General features: G+C 41.0%; 1 protein-coding gene across 5 annotated transcripts in view; it reads right to left on the bottom strand.

Moving 5' to 3' along the window:
• bptf (bromodomain PHD finger transcription factor) overlaps positions 1 to 20,336 on the bottom strand; it is a 32,048-nt gene extending 11,712 nt beyond the window's left edge. Inside the window, exons 1-21 of one of the 5 annotated variants that reach the window (XM_053514273.1) lie at positions 19,619 to 20,336; positions 16,932 to 17,757; positions 15,219 to 15,448; positions 10,653 to 10,853; positions 10,316 to 10,453; positions 9,300 to 9,485; positions 8,349 to 8,497; positions 7,836 to 8,173; positions 7,406 to 7,537; positions 6,898 to 7,027; positions 6,559 to 6,694; positions 5,763 to 6,026; positions 3,789 to 5,610; positions 3,279 to 3,403; positions 2,675 to 2,803; positions 2,343 to 2,493; positions 1,913 to 2,033; positions 1,515 to 1,752; positions 854 to 1,024; positions 251 to 381; positions 36 to 150 (exon numbers count right to left, since the gene is read on the bottom strand). In XM_053514273.1, coding sequence (XP_053370248.1) covers positions 36 to 150; positions 251 to 381; positions 854 to 1,024; positions 1,515 to 1,752; positions 1,913 to 2,033; positions 2,343 to 2,493; positions 2,675 to 2,803; positions 3,279 to 3,403; positions 3,789 to 5,610; positions 5,763 to 6,026; positions 6,559 to 6,694; positions 6,898 to 7,027; positions 7,406 to 7,537; positions 7,836 to 8,173; positions 8,349 to 8,497; positions 9,300 to 9,485; positions 10,316 to 10,453; positions 10,653 to 10,853; positions 15,219 to 15,448; positions 16,932 to 17,757; positions 19,619 to 20,081 — 6,196 coding nt within the window. In that variant the 5' untranslated portion in view covers positions 20,082 to 20,336. The remainder of the gene's footprint in view (positions 1 to 35; positions 151 to 250; positions 382 to 853; positions 1,025 to 1,514; positions 1,753 to 1,912; positions 2,034 to 2,342; positions 2,494 to 2,674; positions 2,804 to 3,278; positions 3,404 to 3,788; positions 5,611 to 5,762; positions 6,027 to 6,558; positions 6,695 to 6,897; positions 7,028 to 7,405; positions 7,538 to 7,835; positions 8,174 to 8,348; positions 8,498 to 9,299; positions 9,486 to 10,315; positions 10,454 to 10,652; positions 10,854 to 15,218; positions 15,449 to 16,931; positions 17,758 to 19,618) is intronic. The other 4 variants (XM_053514274.1, XM_053514275.1, XM_053514276.1 and 1 more) reach the window with 4 other exon arrangements.
• Positions 20,337 to 20,963: the final 627 nt, after the last annotated feature.

Below are 20,963 nucleotides of genomic sequence, written 5' to 3'. Positions count from 1 at the left end.
ATTATTAGTCCATGAAAATGACCAAAGAAACATACCTTGTTGAACCATGAGAGGTGTGCGTATAAAGGTCTTGCCCAAAGTTGTGGTCTGTTGAAGGGGTGAACGAACCACTGTCATCCCAGGCCGGACAGGGGTTCCAGTAGTGGTGGCCTGCGTAAAAAAAAAAAATAAATAAAAATCACAGTTCTCACTTTGACAATCAGTATTTAAACTTCGCGAACTCCAAGCGAATGCATAACGTAAAGCATACCTGCTGTGTGGAGGTATTAGGTCGGATGTTGATACTGCCCGAACGGGGCTGGAATGAGGAGAATGACTGGGCTGTGGCTGCTGTACTGGATGGAATGATGCCCACAACCTTCTGCTGCACCTGGACAACACCTGAAAAGTGCCCAGAAGTCAAATAATACTTAGGATATATAATTTGCACTTCTGTATGGCAATAAAACATTATCGTTTCCTCTTCAAATATGGCAATATGAATTGGTAAGCAAAATTTTTTGTTAAAAGCCTTTATTTTTATAATAGTACAAAAAGGTATTCCAGTAATACTTATGCTCTTGAGTTAAAAAGCAACATTTAAATCAAAAAGATTTATATCAAACAAGAACATGTTCTACAAAGTACTACCAATCCCAAATCTATTACAGGAAGTCTTGCTATTTTTCCAATTTTTTGGAACATCATGCATCACTTATGCAAAATGGATTCTTGCCTACTACCCCCCTATCTACTACCCCCCCGCTTGCTGGATGGATCATGTGGTTAACAGCAGCTGCTAATGTAGCTGTGTTTGTGTGCGGGCAGGCCTAATTAAAGACAGCATGCCGGTATGGGCAGAGGCCTGCCCTACCTCCTTGCGTGGTTGGAACGTTCACTGTGACTATCTTGCTGTTGGCTGGCAGAGGCAGTTTGGCGGTGATGACATTGCCAGTCATCAAGCCTGATGCAGCAGCGATCTGGAACGTTTGCCCAGATGTGCTGACGCTACTCGCCGCCACTGTGGTAATGGAAGTAGTGGAGGCTGCAAGACACATGACCAATGGTCACCTCCATAAAACAGCCACAGCAAAATTGGTGTGTGGCAGTGGTGCCCACAACCATCCACCCATTAAATGTAACAACATCCATCATAAGAACGGTTTGAAGTTTGTTTGTTTTTTTCTGCCAGTTACAAGGACACTTTGTGGCATTTTTCTTGCCGTATTATTATTTTTAGCTTATTCTACATGTGTACTGAAACTGGATAAGTGGGCACCACTGATTTAGAACATTTTACCATTTTAAACTTTGACACCATCCATGCATTTGAGTACAAAACAAAACGGAAAGGGAAAAATATAAAGCCAAAAACGTGGAAAATCTCTGTATGCTGAAGAAAAAACATCAAAAACCAAAGTAGTACAAAACAAAAAATGTTCAATCAATGGGTAACCTGGGGAACACAACATCTATAAATGACAAAGCGTAACAACAGACAAATATTTTTTTTTATTTTACCCCAAACCACTCACCTGTATTGCTTTGGCCCTGCTTGACCCAGGTAGCAAAGGACTGCTGGAAGTTCTTGCCCTGCTGAAATTGCACCGGAGTACCTAACTTGGTGGCGAGTACCACTTTTGTCCCAGGGGTGACTGGACTGGTCAGAGAACCTACCACCACCTTCTGGGTGGACGATGCAGTGCTGGTAGGTGTGCTGCTCATGCTTGATTGGGTTGAAATGCCTCCAGTTTTCTGCTGCTCCAAACGTTTCTACATAACATAAAAAAAACAAATAAAATTAAATTAAAAAAAAAAGACATAAAAGTCTATTTAAATTATAAATATATACATTTTATAATTAAAAATAATTATTAAATAATCCTCAAAACTTTTTCTCTCCCTAAGGGCAGGCACATCTTTAGTTCCCCACCTGCTGGGCTGCCAATCTCTGCTGCTTCAGTTGAGCTTCCAACTGGGCCTTGACCTCTTCGGCTGTCTTCTGCACACTAACCTTATTTGAGTCTGCTGCTTGGGCCTTTTCCCTCTCAACCCTGTGGAAAAACAGGTAAATTCAATTTCAGCCTTTATTTATCACATCTACATTACTGCACAGTGAAATTCTTTATTCGTCACATATCCCAGCTTCTTGTAAGTAGGCTGTGGTCAGAGCACAGGGTCAGCCATTAGACTGCACCCCTGGAGCAGACAGGGTTAAGGGTCTCGCTCGAAGGCCCAACAGCGGCAACCTGGTAGAGCTAAGGCTAATCCAAAATATCTATAAAAGTAATTAGTGGATTTTGACAAATCAATCGTTCACAGTTGTACGAGCAGAATTTTTGTAAGTCAGCAGACGGCATTACCTTTCAGTAAAGGCTCGTATCTCCCACAGTTCCAGCTCCTCCTCTGGCACCCAGTTCTCTATCACAACAGGCCCAGTCTGCTTCGAGGGCTCTGGTTTCTTTGGCCGCAGTGCACTTGAGCGCAGACCCTTTCTTTGGGGTGTAGGGGTCTCTAAATGGAGGCAGATAAGAAGCCTATGTATGACTTAAATATAACAACTTGTAAAACAACTTGTTAAAAGAGCAATCCACTGGTCTAAAAAAAAAAAAAAAGGTCAAGAGAAAGAGAGAGAGGAAAAAAAAGTAAAACTTGGCTTAGCTTCTTTTTAAGTCTTACTTTGAGTCTGCCTTACCTTTGGGAGTCTCAGGTACACCGAGGGGGCAAATAATTTTCCTGATGCAATACTCTGAGCGGATTCCATAAGGTCCAACATCTCTTCGCTTAATAATCTCGGTTGTTGTTATCTCCGTGTCAGATGTTTCTATTAAAGAAGACAGAAGTAATTAAGGCCTTGTTCACACGGGCGTTAAGTTTTTGGATAAATGAACGTGCTCTGAACGTCCTAGACGTTTATGTTGCATTTTGTGGTGGCGCTTGATTGAGTTCTACACCGGCGTTTGTTTGTCTCTGTCTAATGTCAGCCTGCAGCCCAAATTGCGCCAAAAATACGCACTAAAAGCAGTTTCTTTGCGTTTTTACGGCAAGAAAAAGCTGCATGCAAAGTTTTTTTTATGCCGTATAAATGCGGAGCTGGACAAACGCACGTCACCAAAACCCGTGTGAACACTCTCATTGACTCCTATGTGTAGAAAACACTCTGCGCTTGATCCGCGCTCACCGGACGCTACCAACGCAAGAAAAATGCTCGATTTTAACGCCCGAGTGAACAAGACCTAAGTGCTTTTTACTTCTTCTGTGATTATAATAAATAATTATAATAAATAATGTTAACCCACCAGTGCGTGTGGTTCCGACAGCAGGAGAGGGTTTCACTGACATGTCATCCCACCTGAGGCATGCCCAAAGCAGGCGTAACATCAGACTCACTCCAGCCAAAGACCTTACTGTCTGAAGTCGGTACCTATGCAAAGACAAATGAGGGGATTTTACCCCTTCAACCAATTAAACTTACTGCACAGAATAAAATGTAGTGTAGCTATTTGGCAAAAAAAAAAAATAATAAAATAATAATAATAATAATAATAATAAATCAAAGGAACAGTTAAGAAAAGGATGCAAGGCAGTTAAAAGAAAGAACAAGAACAACTGAATTAATAAGCTAGTATACAGGCTCCAAATCCTGCTCCTGGAGTCCATGTCCTGTACATTTTAGTGTTTTCTTTGCACCCACATTCAACTTAATTGACTGATTAGTTTAAAAAAAAATTTATTGCAGGACAATAGGTTCTCCAAGACCAGGCTTTAGATCTTGTTATATTATAGTACAAAGTTTCTCCATTACAGACCTCCATGTAATTCCAAATGTGGGCCTTGGGGAAGGATAGGGCCAGATGTCTACAGCTGGCTTGGCATTATAATTAAAGATAGGCACCTCGCGGATACCCCCTCGCCTCGCAAGCTTCTTTAAATCATCATTGGGAAGCACGAAAATGCTCTTCTTGTTACTTTTTGTTACAAATTTGCGATAAGACGGCAGAGCTGTACCAGATCGTGTCTTCTTACAGCGTGAGAACTTTAATAACCGCACCCTGTCTCTGGTGGAATACTCCTTACTTAGGGTGACTGAGGTCACGGTGGTACTTGAGGGCACCGATTTAACATCGGTAATTGTTGCTGTGACAACAGTCTTGCTCTGCTCTGTAACTTTGGCTCCATGGGCTGGGTTTGTAACCTTTGTGATGGTGGTGGTGGTTGTAGTAGAAAGAGTAGACGACAGGATGGATTCCACCTTTGATTCAGCTGATGTCGATGTTAAAGAAGCTTTACTGTTAGCGGTACTGTCGGGCAAGCGGGATGCTTCAACAGCACGTGACTCTGTGGACACTGTAGTGGTTGTAGTTGTAGTGGTGGTGACTTGAGTAATTATGGTCTTGACCCCACTACTACTGTTAGTGCTATTCTCAGCAACATCACTGCTTAAGCTCGACTCCTCCATTGACAGGATGGGCGACGGGCTGAGAGTTTTCAACTTGGCATCTTCAACCTCCATCGGTGACACTTTAGTACTGTTACTAAGCCCGTCTGACTTGACAGTTTCTGCGGGGGAAAGCTGCGAAGGAGAAGAACTAATAGCAGAGTCGGATATACCCTCAGTGTTGCTGTCCAACCTGGCAACCTTCTGATACTCTACGTTTGACTCCATCTGGGTCCCCTCATTAGGCTGAGCTTTCTCATTTTGGCCGCCGAGAGTCAGGTCACCGTTCATTAGTGATTTTAAAGGATCTTTTAAGGGAAGAGATTTCGTCTCCTCCTCTTCAACCTGCTTCACATCTTTCGAGTTGATATTATTGGGCAGATTCGTGGGAGGAGAGTCTATTGAACCATCGCTGCCATTGACATGCACAGGCAAGTTTGTTTCTATACATAAGCCATTCTCTCCCACAGAAGAACTGTTTTCAGTTGTATCCTTCTTCTCTGTCCCGTCAAATTTCAGACTCGCCGTTTTGCTGTTTGAGTTAAGGCCGCTTGCCAGATCTTTCCGAGATCCTCCGTTAAGCTCGGCACTGGTTATTAACGTGCCATTCCCTGTTTTGTGCTCTGGGTCTGGTGCTACTTTCTGCTCTTTTTCTGCAAGAGATGCTGCCGTTTCAGTCTTTACACTAGACTCCAGTCTTACATCAAGATTTTCAGTCTGTTTTGAAGAACCAAGAGTTACTTGGTCATCTTGGTCAAACTCGAGCTTTTGTACTACAGGGTCTTTTTCCTTCACTATTGGGTTTGTGGACAAAACAGTTTTTGCAGCTTCAAAAGTAGGTCCTTCAGTTTTGAGCTCTTGGTTCAAAGATGGACTGGAGGACTTCTGAATCTTTGTCCCATTTTCAGTTGTGGGTTTTAAGGCGGAAACTTGCTTAAGCTTCTCTAGCCGCTGCCTCTCCTCCAAAGCGAACTGCTTGACTCGCCGCTCTAGAAGGCCATCCAACTTTGATCCTTTGCCCTTCTTCTTATAAGCTGTGCGTTGCTGAAAGCCCTGGCTCACATTAACCACGTCATCTTCAATTGACGTCTGGGGCTGAACTGCTACGCTGACTTTAGACTCTTTGCAATCAGTAGATTCCCCTTTCACACACTGATCATTCTTCAAAGGTGAGGGGGTGCTTTTAATGTTATCTGCAAACATCAAAGAAAATATTAACTATTAAACAGGTCTGAAATATGTTATTTCTTTATATTTATGTATAACAGCCACATTACAAAAGAATGAAAAACTCAATTTTTATTGATGCAATTTTGAAATAAAACAAGCAGTCACGAAAGCCTACCTGTTTCCATGTCAATAGCTTTTTCTTCACTGGGACTAGCAATGTCAGGGGTGCTTGTGTCCATCTTTTCAGAGACTTCATTTTTGTCAAGCTCATTACTTTCAGCCACAGCTTTCTCATCCACCTCCATCTTTTCTCCCTTTTGTTCATCCTCCTCTTTGAGTGTTTGCTCCTCTCTACGTAAGTGTTCCTTTGGGGTTTCAGGGATTGGGTTTTGGCATTTATCTGGGCAGGATGTCTGACTTTCCTTGCCAGAATTAGCTGCTAAAATAAAAAAAAGGAAATTAATTAGCTGATTAGTCAATGTATGAATGAGCAGGTATTCCTTAAAAAAGTGTAAAGTGAGTTTAACTGAGCACAAAATGAAAGTTGCAGTAAAAAGTCAAGTATGAGGATTCATACTAATAAGGCCCTAGTAAAGGGCAAAAAAAGATTATGAGCATTGTACTAAAAGTCCTTTACCACTTTAACTAACGTGGTCTCTGTGCTATAATGAGCTAAAAATCCTGACTGATACATTTCATGAATGGTATTCATAGATATGAACATACAGTAGCTGATGTGCTACAACCTATTCTAGTATTTTGGAGATGAACTTTCAGCCACCTAACACACAGTAGATATCACACATTTCAAACTCAATTCAAAATATATATATTTTTCATTCTGTAAAGCTGCTTTGCGTCAATGACTATTGTTTAAAGTGCTATATAAATGAACCTGAATTAAATTACATACTGAAGTGACTGTAGCAGTGAAAATAGATCACCACTGGATGTGGACACCAAAGCCATACCTTCAAGTGCTTTTCGATAGTTGACATTTGTGTTTCCAGGTAATCTAGGAAGAAAGCGTGGGACATGGGTCTTACTGACCCAGCTCCATCCGCCATAACCAGTCACTCTGTACTCCTCGCCTTTCTGTTTCCACACCTAGTGCAAAAGAATACAGGGTGTTTTTAAAACTGGTGAGGTTTTTTTTATTATCTTACCATAAGAAAACAAGGCTTAAATTTAATAATTTAGGCTTTCAGTATGTTTTATATTTTAGATCCACTTTGTGCTTCCAATTTCAATTTATTCCTAAAGGACAAGGACGATATATTTGACAACTGCAATACCACAGAGCAAATTACCTGATGCTTAATGGGGAAGGTGTATTTCACCCATGTCGCCTGCTGCATCGTCTCTTCGTCCTCCAGCTTCTTCTCCCTTTTTTTCACCTTTTCCTTCTCCTCCCGCTCCATAGCGGTCATTCGGTGGAGCCTAAAAGAAAACGAAAAAGAGAAAAGACCAAAATGAATCGAGAATAAAAACAGAAAGGTGACTCTGCGACTTGCTTAATCAGCTCTGTCTAACCTTAAAAAAATTACATCAGAATGTAGCCTGGGGCAAAGACAAACACTGAAAGAAAATTATTTAGAACAGGACGAACATTGCAAATGGTAAAGAAATGAGAAAACTACAAAACTGTTTTAATACAAATATTTCAAGAAAAATTTAAGTTTAAGATAAAAAAAAAAAAAAAGAACGCTGGATTAAACCTTTAGACATAATGAACGGAAAAAAAACGAAAAACAAGTCAATAAACCGATTTAGAAAAATGATTAGTTTTTAAAAAGAAACATGTGTCTGTCTGCTGACCTTGTGTGACCGAGAGAATCCTTCCACATTGGGAGCATGACCACTGGTTTGATCGCACACTCTAGAATGGCCAATGCCAAGGCAAATTCTCTTGCTTTGCTGCACATCTGGACAGCCTTTATCCAATTGGACCTGCAGCATAAAAATAATTAAAAAAAAATTCTAGAAACCAAAGTTCTGAATGCTAAGCTACAGAAATGCGACTGTTAGAGTCACTTGTGTTAGACTGTAATGAATAATAATAACATTAAAAACAATAATAATTAAGACCAACTTTTGCAAACCATCAAACCCAGTATCTCCACACTACACAGACTCCGTTTAGAGAGAATGAAATGTATGCATGTGGATGGATTGACTTTCAGATATGATATTTACTTCTCAGAAAAAGGATAACTTTCATAGAGGAGACGTGTTCAGCTGTGCTAACCTGTGTGATGCCCAGTTGGGATGCAGGAAAGGAGCAGGGATATTGTTCTCCAGCTGGATGATGGTAAGCCTCAGCGTGGATATGGTTAGCGTTTTCGAGCCGTGCACGGAGCCGTTCCACTTGAACTCGCCGGCGGGTGTCATGCAGAACTTGTGCGAGAGGTGGCGTCGCTTGTCGTGGTCTTCGCGATGCTGGTGCTTGTTAAGTGCCAGAGCATTTGTGCTGTACTGGTTGTGGTAGACGCGGAATTTGCCCTCTTGGCCTAGTTTGAAGTAGCCACTGCCAGAGCCGGTCTTCAGGCCTAGGTCCTTCCTGACCAAGCTGGAAAGCAGAGGAGTCTAGGGAAAGAATCAGATGTAGCCAGATGTGGAATTTCTTGGAAAACATTTTACAGAAATAAAAAACGCTGAAAGAAAATAATACACTTTGTTCTGTTACATTAGACATTGGATTTGTTTTGTTACTGTAACTAATGTGCGTTTTCTGTGTCAGGAGAAAACACTGGATTTTTACCTCTTTAAGTGCTTTGCTGTCCTGTGAGCCGCCGTCCTTGTCCTGCATGACCTTGCGCTGGCTTAATTTGCTGTCTGGGTTTCGGAGGCGCGTCACCATGCGCGTTGCCGACCCGGTCTTTCCACCATCGCCATTTCCTTTACCCTCACCTGCCACATACGCAAGACTCAAATATTATAAAAAGTAAAGGTAATTTTGGTTGAAATGTCAGATTTAACAAACATCATTTCTAGTTTATAAATCAGCTGCAGGGGAATACTAAAAAAGGCTTTACAAATATTTTAATGGTAAAAAAATGTATGTTATTTGATTTCTTCCTGCTTACTAAGTACGCTTATTAATTAAATCCCTCACAGCTTATTAAAATGAAAGTAGACAATAGTAATCAAAATAATCCAATCAATCTGAATTGTCCTTAAAAAATACGACAGGGATTCAATTATTTAGTTTGGTGAACTGCCCCATTACAGCTTAATTAATGCTGGCAAGTTACTGAATCTTTAAATCATTTTTAACTTTTTCATCTCACACCAGATTTAAAAAGTCTTGAAACTGCAAGAAACATACAGACAGACAAGAACATATTCACTGAAATGAGACTATGTTTGATTTCATTGTCATTTAACACTATTAAACCAGTTTACTGTAAGAGCAGTGATTCAAATATAATTACAATTTTACAATAACATTTTTTCAAGATTTTCGAAAAAAAATTAAATCCATCATAATGTAATTAATGAATTATTAGAATAACTTGATGTTAACTTTTCTTAACTGATAAAATTGATAAATGAACTGTGGTCCATAAGTTCTGCAGTCCATAATTTGTGTATGTGTGTGTATGTGTATGTGCGCGCGCTCGGGTACTAGTGATTAAAAATCTCTGTCTTTTTTTTGGATGTCAGTGCACTACATTTGTGCGTGCATGTGCACACGTGTCTCTGCATGTACCGGCATCGTCCTGGCTGTTAAGGGAGGACTGAGAGGAGCGGTCTGCGAGGTCAGGCTCCTCAGGAGCCTTCAAGCAGTCAGAAATGGAGAAGTGACTGCTGCAGCTGTTCTCATCAGCAATCTGCGGTGGCTCGCTCTCCAGGACGGGCTCTCCGTTGCGTCCGCAACCCGACTCTGAGCTTTTTTCTAGAGCACACAAAACAGAGCGTGTTTCTGTCTCTTGTGCATAATCAGATTGTTGATGTGGAAGGAAAAAATCTGTTAAGGAATGATTGTATTGCTGACGATCCTCAAGTAAAAGGTCACTAGTACAGTGTGCGAAAAATAGTTCAATTATATTATCAATAATGTTTTCTTATATCATGATTTTTAAAGGAAGAGCACATATGCTATTTTAGGATTTAGCCATGAATGAAAGCACACATTACAGTCAGCTTCCAGCGATGCATTAAACAAAAGGAACGCAATCTACATAAAGTCCATGAGCACATCTCAAGCTATGCACTTGCAGGAAGGAAAAGCATGCCAGAGAGTTTCTGTTAAAGCACACAGAGAAGATGGCACCAGGCCAGCACTGCTCTATGGCACTATTGTCGAGCAGAGGTAGCTGGTAGGAGCTGACACTCTAGTGCACCAGAAAAGACTTTCCCCCCCCCCAACAGGACTGGTGGAATTCAGCTTTCAGCCTCGCTCAAACAGGCCTAGTGCAGCCATGATGCTAGTTTTGGCCTAAAAATGCTTCATGAGAGCCAAATCCCGTGCCATAAGGCTTAAACCATGCATGCAGCAAAACTGCATTGTACTAAATAAATAGAGGATTACGCAAGCGAGAAACAAATCAGTAAGCAGACCAAACTGAAGCTTTCTAAGAAAGCATGATTAAAATAAAGAAAAAATACAATAGCAGCACAAATGCATAAAACATACGACTTCATTCGGAAACATGTCTCAAAGCAGGAGGCGAAATGCGGTCCAAAAAAAATGAATGAATGTGCTACATGGTCACGCCTCTATACCTGCCCATTCCCTCTGCACCCCATCCCCAGGGTCCGCTGCAACAGAAGAGGATGGAGGGTTGGCTTTAGCCGGGCCAGATGAGTGGGCCTGAGGGCGCGCACACGCACCGTTACCTTCTTCACCAGCAGGAGCTGGGGCTAAAGAACAGGCACAACACACAAACATCCATTCCTGCTCATCTCATACACCAAAAATTAAAAGAAATTTAAATCGTCTAGGTTCCAATGTATTTCAGCGATAAACCAGACCTTCAAAATGAGCAACATACTGGAAGGGGGGGAAAAAAAAAAAAGAGGAAAAAAAAAAAAGGAAAAAAAAAACACAACACACTCTTACCGTCAGCCGCAAGCTTGTCAGTGGCCGAATTCGCTTCTTCAGAATCTGGTAGTGATGATGAAAGTTCGGCGATAGACGGGGCTGCGTTCTCACCCTCACCTCCATCGCTGATCTTTGGCCCGAGCCCGTCTTTCTCTACAGCTTTTCGTTTTGCCTCATCGAGCTCTTCCTGGCGGGCCTTCTGCTTTTCCAGGATTTCATCTTGTAGGGGGAAAAAAAATTTTTTTTGTTGTGATGCCCACTGCACTGACTTTTTAGCTCCTCCTAAAAAAACCAAAAGTTGTCTTGCACTTCTAGTCAATTACCAGGGAAAAAAATAGTCTGTCTTAGTTTCGCTCATGCACAGTGATATGCGTATGTACATGGATGAGACGCGAAAAGGTTATTAACATACTTTAACGCACACGTCAACAGATTTTGGACCATGCCAAAGACTCATTCAAACTACGAGTTTGCTTCTTTTTTTTTTTTTATTCACATTTCATATTCACAATCTGAAGGGAGACTAAAACGCTCTGCAAACTGAAACTTTAACCAACTGGTATTGTTCATTTAGACATAAAGCAAAATTACTTAAACCAAGTGAATATAAATGCTTACTGGATGCTTTACAAGCCTTAAAATCCTAGAACTGCTTCAGTAAACAGGGCATACAAACACTTGTCCTGTACAATTTCTCCATGGATGTAAAAGTGTGCATGTGTACATGAGTGATTATTCATCCTAGACAAACTACACATGATCCCCAAAGGCTGTTTAAGCCTGTTTCTACACTATTTTGTATGGAAACAAGTGTTTTTTTTAAATAGTTTTTTATTTTTCTTGAAGAGACACAAGTAGCACATTCTGTCTGTCCTGCCAAGAGAACCAAAGTTATAGAGCAAAGAAGCAGAGCTAGTTTATATATCGTGTACAGCCAGGAATCAAATTGTGGTGTTTTTTTTTTTCCTGTCCCTTACGACTGTTTAGGTGCTAAATAATCTTAGGGAAGCATTACTGTGCTTACTAAAGCTTATGTGAAAAATTATTAAAGCTGATTAAACCTACTAGCCCGTCTTTAAACCTCAACGGGAAAACCAGGACTGAACACAAAATCCGTAAAAACCGTAACAGAATCTGGATTTCTCTATAACCTTTTCCCGGTGTTTCTTGCATTGTGCGCCTTCCATTAGTAAATACACACAGAAAAACACACCGAGTTTCATACATACAGTACGACTCAGGTCTAGAACGCAGAGACAAGGTATGACCCCTAACTTGACACATTATCTGTGCAATGAAAGCTTCAATACATTTGTCTTCTACATTGTCAGAGTCAGTTACAATATACTCTATTGTTCAAAACGCCATCAGGAGGGAAAAAAAAAGAAAAAGAAGAAGAAAAAAAAGTCACCTACTAATGAACATTAGAAAAAAACTAACAGGTAGGAAAAGCTTCATATTCGGCAAGCTTTCACAAGACACCAAAGGATTCAATCAAGCAAGAACAAATTAAAGCAACTGAGAACATCATTTTTCATCTAAAGCACTAACCTCATAAAAGTCTAAATTGCTTCACAGTTTTGTGGAAAACTCATTCAACTAATAACTGCTGCAGAAATATTTTATTATTTCTCGCTATACTTGTGCTGAATTTTATCACATAATTAAGGAATGGGATACGAAAACATTGGACGTCTTTGCTTAGAAAACATGATTTCAGCGACACTTAAATAGTGTGTAGTTTTGTCTGGAGGTATTGGTTACTTTATTTTATTTACTTTACTTTCTATTTTCTACGCCTTTCCCTAACCCTCGCAACGAAGTGGGACACCACTACAACACTGTTATACGTCATCATACGTATCCGTTCATTTACATGTACACATATGGCCATAAGCAAAACAAACAATGCGTTATCAAATGCTCGGCAATCTGCCGTGCTACTGAACTTTCATATTTGTTTGTAGCATGCAGTAAAGTGTATATGAAATAAAAATATTTTTTTGTAATATCGTGCAATGGGTGCTATCCGCTAGCCAATTTTAGATTACATTTTTAGATTAAAACGTTTCTTTACAGAACATCACCATAAACACAAACACAAGACTAAAGGTAATATACATATAATGAAAACTTGTCATAAAAATCCTTATTAATGGCAAAAATTTGTTACATTTATGGGTCTGCTTGCTCGAGTGAGCAGCCATGTTGAAAATTTCGCTTAGCCCTTCGTTTGAAGTGAGGTCCCGAAAAATCTTCGTTTGGAGGGCTATCTGACCCTTCCCCTTACCCCTACCCCTCCAACCAAAAGAAAAATGAGACACCCCTACTCCTTCACGTGAACGCGCCAAACGGAGGGGTAAGGCTAAGTGTAGGGGTAAGGGGTAGAATTGGGATTGGGCTAAGGTTTAGTTAAATGACTTCTGCTCCTACTGTCTGACCACTGTGGCAAACAGGAGGGAACGATTTTGGGTTGGAGTGAGCAGGGCTTTTACAGCACTGGTGTGTTTTTGCCGTTTTAAATCACTCACTTCCACCAACGACTGAAAGAAAAGGCAGAGCTGTCAGCCGCTGACACGTCCTTAAAAAGCACTTCAGTGTCGGCTTATCACAGACATGCATGCTCGCGCTCCCTCACAAATACATGTAGGTTGTCAAAGGCATCTCCGGTGTATTTCTAACCTCAAACGCTCCCTGCCACAATGGTACCTCTGGAGTGAGACAATGCTTCAGGGGGTTTGTAATAAAACACTTGTTTACGACATCAAATACACGATAAAACAAATCCCCTGAGCATGACCGAATTCAGATTTACGTACTTCACCAAGCAGGTGAAAACATTTAGCGCTGCTCCTTAGGTGTGCTAAATTCACGCCCACAAAGTTTTTTACCCCCCGCCAATAAAAACGAGCACACACAACCCAAGAAACGATGCTAACATTGTGTGAATAGGAGAGACATGGAAGATGTGGCAAAAAACAACAATATATTCAAATACATTTATCTGTTAATGAATAGTAACTATTTTTTTCTTTCCCAGCTTGGCCTAAAGTTCTACGACTTTTAAAACAACAAACACGAGGATTTCCACGAGGCCTGACGACAAGATGAAACTACTGCTTATTGTTACATTTGGTTACATTTGTTACACAGTGCTGGATTCAGAAGTGCTGCGGTGAGTTTCATATTTTGGCCATTCCATGTAAAAACACAAAACCTTATCACATTGAGAAACTGATTGCAGTACCAACCAGATCAGCATTCATGAGTCCTACCACATTCATAAAACATGCCATATCAGATCACAAATCCACGAAAGATAAAAGCACTGTAAATAAAGATACACTGAGGGCCTTTAAGGGGAGGAAAAGGAACGAACATAAGAGAAGAAAAATATATATAAAACATTAGAGAAGAAAAATTTTGCATCAGATTTTGTTGAATTAAACTACAAAGAAATTCAAACAAATTTCTTCACAAATACACGTAAAATAAATCTGATTATAAAACCATTAGCAAGCTTGGGTTTGTGGTTATAAAATACCACCTTCTGCATTAGGATTGGTTACAAGAATCCAAGCTGACGAAGACAGGACTTGTTTATTCAGTCACCTGTAGCTTAGATTACAGCACACAATGTTGCAGTCAGTTCACGTGTGAAAACGATTCCTCAGGCCCCCAGAACCACTTTTTCAATGTCACCACAATTTGAGCCCTGGATTACACCTACGCCACTAGGTAAGATCACATCAATAGAGTTTATGACCTGAATGTACTGAATTACCAGGTTGTCAGCTGACTTTATTTTATTGCACATAAATATTGCGCATATCAGGGGTAAAGTCGCTACAAGTTTTTTCCTTCGTACCCCGAGGCACACATCGCTCTGGACTAGGGTCGGCCTGGACTCATCATGACCTTTCTTTATGCCTTCTGATATTTCTTTATATCTTTTTTTTTGATTAGTTTGACTAACAAGTGGTTTTCTTATAGCCACACAGCTGTTTACTCCCAATCCTACAAGTTCTCATCAAATGTGTGTGTGTCTCTGTAAGGAAACATAGCTGTGGTTTTTACTGTATTTTTTTTTTTTACCATGCAATTTTACCAAGCGATTAAAATTCATTATTCTTTCCGACCACATTTCTTTCACAAAAAAAATTCCCCAATATTTTGACCCAACAACAACTTTTTTTTAACCCGCATATGCAGACTTTTTTCTTTTCTTTTTTTAAATGCAGTGTACTGAATACGTTCATAGCTGCTATAGTTTATGTGACATGAGGAAGTATTTATAATCGTAGAATCATAAAATATCCAATGCAACTGAAAATGGATTTTAAAAAAGCGCAGGCTGGTCTTTTTTAATTATTTATTAATTATTATTTAAGTATTGTAGTATAATCATAATAAAACACTTCAACACGTTGATAAAATGTATATATTTTTCCTATTTCCTAGCACGCGCACACGTGTTTTAATCCTTACTTAAATGACTCAGAAAACTATGTAAAAAGATTATAATCACTGTAAATATATCTTGTATAAAGAATTCTGTGCACTGCTGATTTTAGTCGTGCCTACCGTTGGCGACGGTGAGGTAGGCCTTGTTGTTGCTGCGAGCCTTGTTGGTAAGGTCCTCCGTGATGTCCATGTGCGCGTGGATCTCCTCTCTCAGCTCCTCCAGCATAGCACAGAGATCATTCTCCCAGAATTCCTTATCCAGGACCTCGATCAGCTCCCCCAGCTGTACTTTAGTGCTGTAGTACCAGATCCTCTTCCCTTCTTCCTCCTCCTCATCACCATCTTCCTCCCTAAAACAAAGACACGTTATTATTCACAATCAGATCATGTATTACATGAACACATTAGATGTGAACGGAAACTGTGGTTGTAAGCAGCGTACAATTACTAAACCACACTAAATTTACACAGGTTTTTAAATCTAATACAAAGATGAGCAAAAGTGGTTTGGAGTGATACACGCATACTTTTAAAGCAAAAAAGAACTTTTTTCATGCCAACTTCTATTAGAATGCTTTTGAAGTTTCATAGCAAAGATACACTGCCATTAAAGCAGCGCTGTAATTAAAATGCCTGCATAGAGCTTGCAAAAACTTGAGAGGATATGTGTTATGGCTTTTCATATCAGAAAGTGAACAGAGTTTATCACATCGCATAAAAAAAAGAAGCAGGTAAAGTGCCAGGGACAGCTTTACTGTTGACCCTAAAGGCAATGGTACAACACTTAAAACCCAAGCACTACATTTTAAAAGTACAACTTAAAGCTTTGTTTGGGGACAAAATAAAAACATGTCCTAAACAACACGCTGTTCTCCTGCTGCCGCTCTACATAAAGACCTCCAAGCTATTAAACAATAAGAAAAGGTTTTTCTGTTGATGTGTACATCACAATTACTATTTGTCTAGACTGAACAAGAGATCTGCCATCTCAGTTTAAATATCATTGATGTAATGCGTTACTACTAGAGATTGCATGCTTTAAAGAAAAAAAAAAACAGAAAAACAAAACCCACCCACGTCTGAGCTACACCGGCAGCCAGCTCACTGAGGGCAAATACTACAGCACCTGATTCTTCTCCTTTCATAATAAACAACATTCCCTGGTTAAACTAAACAAAAACACATTCAATAACACATTAATCTGGGTTGAGCACTGAAGCATGAGCTGAATCTAACAACCTTCTAGGCATGGGCTAATCAACCCTATTCCACTGAGAAGGCGGTTCACCTGTTATGATGGGAAAGCCTAAACATAGGATTGCACGTGTTCTCTTTAGCGAAGTCAATCCCACAACTCACTTAGCTTAATCAATTAAACCTGGAGCCAAGATTGGAAAACTTTGCAAGCAGCAGAGTATATAAGAGAGAGTGCGATTTATCAGACTCAATTAAACCTCAAAGTCCAATTCAGTTTTGTAGATTGGCGGCAGAAGATTGCAGACAAAAGCTGGCAAAATATCTAAACATAAGGACTTTATCACTTTAGACTCTTTTTTTTAGTCACTTTTTATCCTTAAAAAATACTTTTTAGGATATTTTTTTTTAATGGGCTTTCCAGTCACTGTGAAATTACCAATCAGAACCAGAAAACAGTTGCAGGTGAACACACATTAATAATGATAGTAGTTCACGTTCTATTCAAAGATGTGAAATACAGCAAATTCGCAGACAAGTTCTTATATAGTTATTTATTCCCTGCAACAACTTTAAAATTATTAAACAACTTTTTTATAATTATTAAAATTATAAAATAAATACATTTTAAAAACTCACACAACAATCCTGCGATTAAGGAACCAGTACTTCCGCTGGTGCCGGTCGTAGCCGATGGGTTCCTGCCGCAGGTACGGGCGGCTCCTCTGGGCCTCTGTGACGCAGTCGCTGACACCAGGTACACGATGGGCGGCACATATTTCACACTGCCACTCATCCTCAGGCACGGCCTCCAAAGGCGGCCGCACACACTCCAGGTGGTAGACAGCGGAGCACGTTTCACAGCAAAGCAGGTCACCGAGACGGTGGCACGCACGGCAGTGGTCGTCATACTGCACGGCTCCTTCGCTCATCAGCTCTTCACGGGCCATGTTAGTGGTGAGAAAGCGATCCACGAGGAACTGCAGCACCTTTACCTTGCTCTCCAGCGGCCCGTACGGGTACTCATCGGCCTCTAGGTGATCGAGCGCAGCGCCAGCGTACTCTGTTTCGCTCTCGCAGTACGCCCGCACCACCTCGGGCCACGTCATGCCGTCCACAAAGTACAGAGTAGAGTTGACGCTATCCTTAAGGTCAGCCGGCCCAAACGTGGTGTTTGAGGAGTCCTCCTCACGCAGGATGGCCTTGAGCAACGCTATGTGTGTCTCGGCCAGCAGCGCGCACTGCTCCTGACCTGCCAGCGCCGCGCAGAAGTCCTCAAAGCGGAACGGTGAGAGACGCAGCACTGTGCTGAAAGTGCGCAGCACCTCGTACACGGCTGAAGCGTTCAGGAGCTGCTCGGGCGGGATGAGCAGGTCCTCTGAGGATTTCGGCAGCTCCAGGGCAGGGATCTCTTTCTGCTCCAGGACAGGAGAGGGCGGGCGACGGGCTCGGCGTCTCCTCCGGCCTGGTAAAAAAACAAGCAGGCATAAAGTAAGACACAATCAGAAAGAAATTTGCATCACATGTAACCTCTGTACATGTATTACAGTTAACCCTGATAATTTACATCATCGTGATCATAGTGCATTATCACTGACCACTAACATCCTGTCACAAAGAAAAAAAAAGATACTCAAACATAAATAAAATTAAAGATAAGTCATTATTGTGTGCGTGTTTTTTTCTTTGATTTGATCTCAATTTCAATTCAATTCAATTTTATTTGTATAGCGCTTTTAACAATTGGCATTGTCCCAAAGCAGCTTTACACAATCAAAAGAATTATTTAAGTTTGTATGGAATTTGACTGTGTATGAATCAAAATGTTTAGATTGTCTCATCTTCTATAACAAGTTTGTAGGTTATCCCAGGAGACTTGGGGCATGCATGAAGTGGGTTACCCCTGGACAGGGTGCCAATCCATTGGAGATCAGACACACACACTACAGGAAATTTGGGATGCCAATTTGGACTGTGGGACAAAACCTGAGTACCTAAAGGAAACCCAGCAAACACCACTAAGCCAGCATGTGTGTGTGTGTGTGTGTGCCACATATGTGTTTTAACAGCGTACTAGGAAGCTAAAATCTTCCTTAGGGAGATTGATGCACTTATATTTGCTGATTGTTAACGTGTCAGCTCCCTTGAAGCGCTCGAGAAACAAAGTTAGACCTGCGAATTAATCTTTTCTGCACAGCATTCATATTCATATTGAGCATTTGAATAAACCTTATGCACAGACAATGTTGATTCTCAAAACTCTGGAAAGAAAAAGAAGAGTTAGAAAACCACATGGAGAATGAAAAGAAACAACAGAAAGAGAAATACATTGGTGAACATTTTAAAAGACAAATGTCTAGACTTTTATTGGGATTGATCAGTAAATGCGGTGATGTCAGTAGGGTATCGGCAGGGCGTCAGTGTGAAACTCCCTCCGTGTGTGAGGTGAAGCGCTACTGGCGCTCGTTTTCAAAACAATCCAACGCATGGGATCCTGTCATTAGCCTCACTAGCCTGTAGCTTACTTAGCTAATGAACGAGAGCCAGGGTTAGCTTACATGAGTGCCTGCTCGCTCCAAGACTTACAAACAACAAAATGTTGCCTTCTTAAAAAAAAAAAAAAAAAAAAGACTTTAAATTGATTTATGCAACAGTAAACAGATACCACGGCGTGTTTTAAACACTTCTGCTAGCACACCGGTCGGCTAACACGAAAGCAGGTTTTAATATTCACATAATGAGATGTGTGTATAACTTCAGTTGAAACCGTAACAAAAACAAAGCTCGAAACGGAATCAAACTGGCGTTTGCAGAACGCTTTCAACAGCATCCTAATCAATTAAATATTCAAGAAATAATTGTTTTTAGTTAAGCTCAAGTCGCTTGTTAGCAAGATGCTAACGTCAAGCCCATGACTGAATGAAACACGCTAAGTTTGCTCAGCTAGCCTGCGAGCTAGCACTCCCTGTGCGCCTTTATGAGAATTAAGCGATCAAGTGTAATGATATGAATAAACACCGAATAAATACGATCGTGGTATTTGGATCATCTGGTTGTTCTCTGAGCCTCTCTTCAGCACAATAAAAACATCTTTACAACACAGATAGCTAGCAAGCATCCTTACACTGAAAGTTAGGCCTGCCTTGACTTAGCACATAGCTACTCCATTTTGAGATCCAGCAAACACTTGATTAAATTGAACAGAATTTGGAGATGTAAATAAACAAGGCGCTGTAAATTTAGCAGGATAAGATTGCGAACGCGAGCGATTTGTGAGTTTAATTAGTTTAACAGGGAGTTACTGGGGTGATGAGATGCAGTGATACCTGGAGTGCTGCCGTGGCTGCTCTCTGTGCAGTAGCTGGCATCATCATCATCATCCTCGGGCAGCTCTTCCAGGTAGTCCGACTCGTTGTCGACGGGCTCGTCTTCTTCCTCGGTGAGAGGCTCTTCCTCCATGTAGTCATCCTCCTCCGATGCTAAGCTGACCGCATCCTCATCTTCGTCGCTCTCGTGGTCATCGTACACCACGGCGCTAGCGGCGCTCCGTCTCCCCCTGCCTCTTCCAGCTCCTCTCCCCCTGCCTCTACCCCGCGATGCCGCGGATCCAGCTTTCCTCTTACCTCGCGATGAATTAGGGTTTCCCCGCTTGGGTGTCACAAAATCGTCGTCACTGCCCCCTCTCCCCTTCCCCTTCAATCCTTTCCGGGGTCTGAGACCGCGCACCGGCCCTGGAGAAGGCTCCTGCATCAGCAGGGTTTTGGGCGGCCTGCCTCTTCTCCCCCTCATTACACATAGAAAAACCTATTCTTTCCTTCTTCAGTCCTAGCGCACACCGGAAGTGCAGAAAACTCGGATTTTCAGGCACCGACGGAAACCTAAACTCGCAGAGACGCAGATGCAGTAGTCCGGTGAAGCCACGGTCTGGGTTAACGCGAGAAAGCTCAAAACGAATGGCCGGCGTCCCGCTTCGGGTCGCTCGCAGTCGCCATGTTGCTTCCTCTCTCTCCGTGTACTCCAAACACAGCGGGCCGCGAGCCCGGGTCACGTGACCCCTCCGCTCTACACAACCGCCTGAAAGCTCACTACATCGCCCGCTCTTCCACTGCAACTCTGCAACTCTCAGTTTCGTACCTTATTCTCGGTGTTTTAATGCGGGGCTGTGTGTGCAATGCAAGACAGTGCAATTTTTAAGCTTGAGTTACCTAATTTTTGGTCACACGTAGTGTTATCTAGACATATTTGACCGTTTCTTTTTATAAACTCCAGTGGAAAATTTGACTTTTTTTTCAGTTGTGCTAATATATATATACAAAATCAAAATTATTCATATCCCTTGGACAAATCAATACCTTTTTATTTATTATTATTTTATTTTTTTATCTATTAAAATCTACCTTGGCAAAACTTTTATTGTATTCAACATATATAAGTTCCTATGCACAACTCCACATATGTATTAGCTAAACTTAACTTGGATACCAATAAATACGGCCAGAGATTCTATTTTGGGTCTGTTCAAATGAATCATACCCTATTCCCAATCCCAGGAAAAAAATAAAAAAAATAAAATGATAATTGATAAAAGTGCACATGGTTTCACACTCAACTTAAAGTGACTATAATCAATTGAAGTGTAATCAATTAAGGCCTAATCATTTTAAATGGTAT

This window comes from Clarias gariepinus, chromosome 16 (genome assembly GCF_024256425.1).
Source record: "Clarias gariepinus isolate MV-2021 ecotype Netherlands chromosome 16, CGAR_prim_01v2, whole genome shotgun sequence".
In the NCBI taxonomy this organism is placed as follows: Eukaryota; Metazoa; Chordata; class Actinopteri; order Siluriformes; family Clariidae; genus Clarias; species Clarias gariepinus.
Note: the sequence above shows the minus strand (reverse complement) of the source record. Positions and strands in the feature narration are given on the sequence as shown.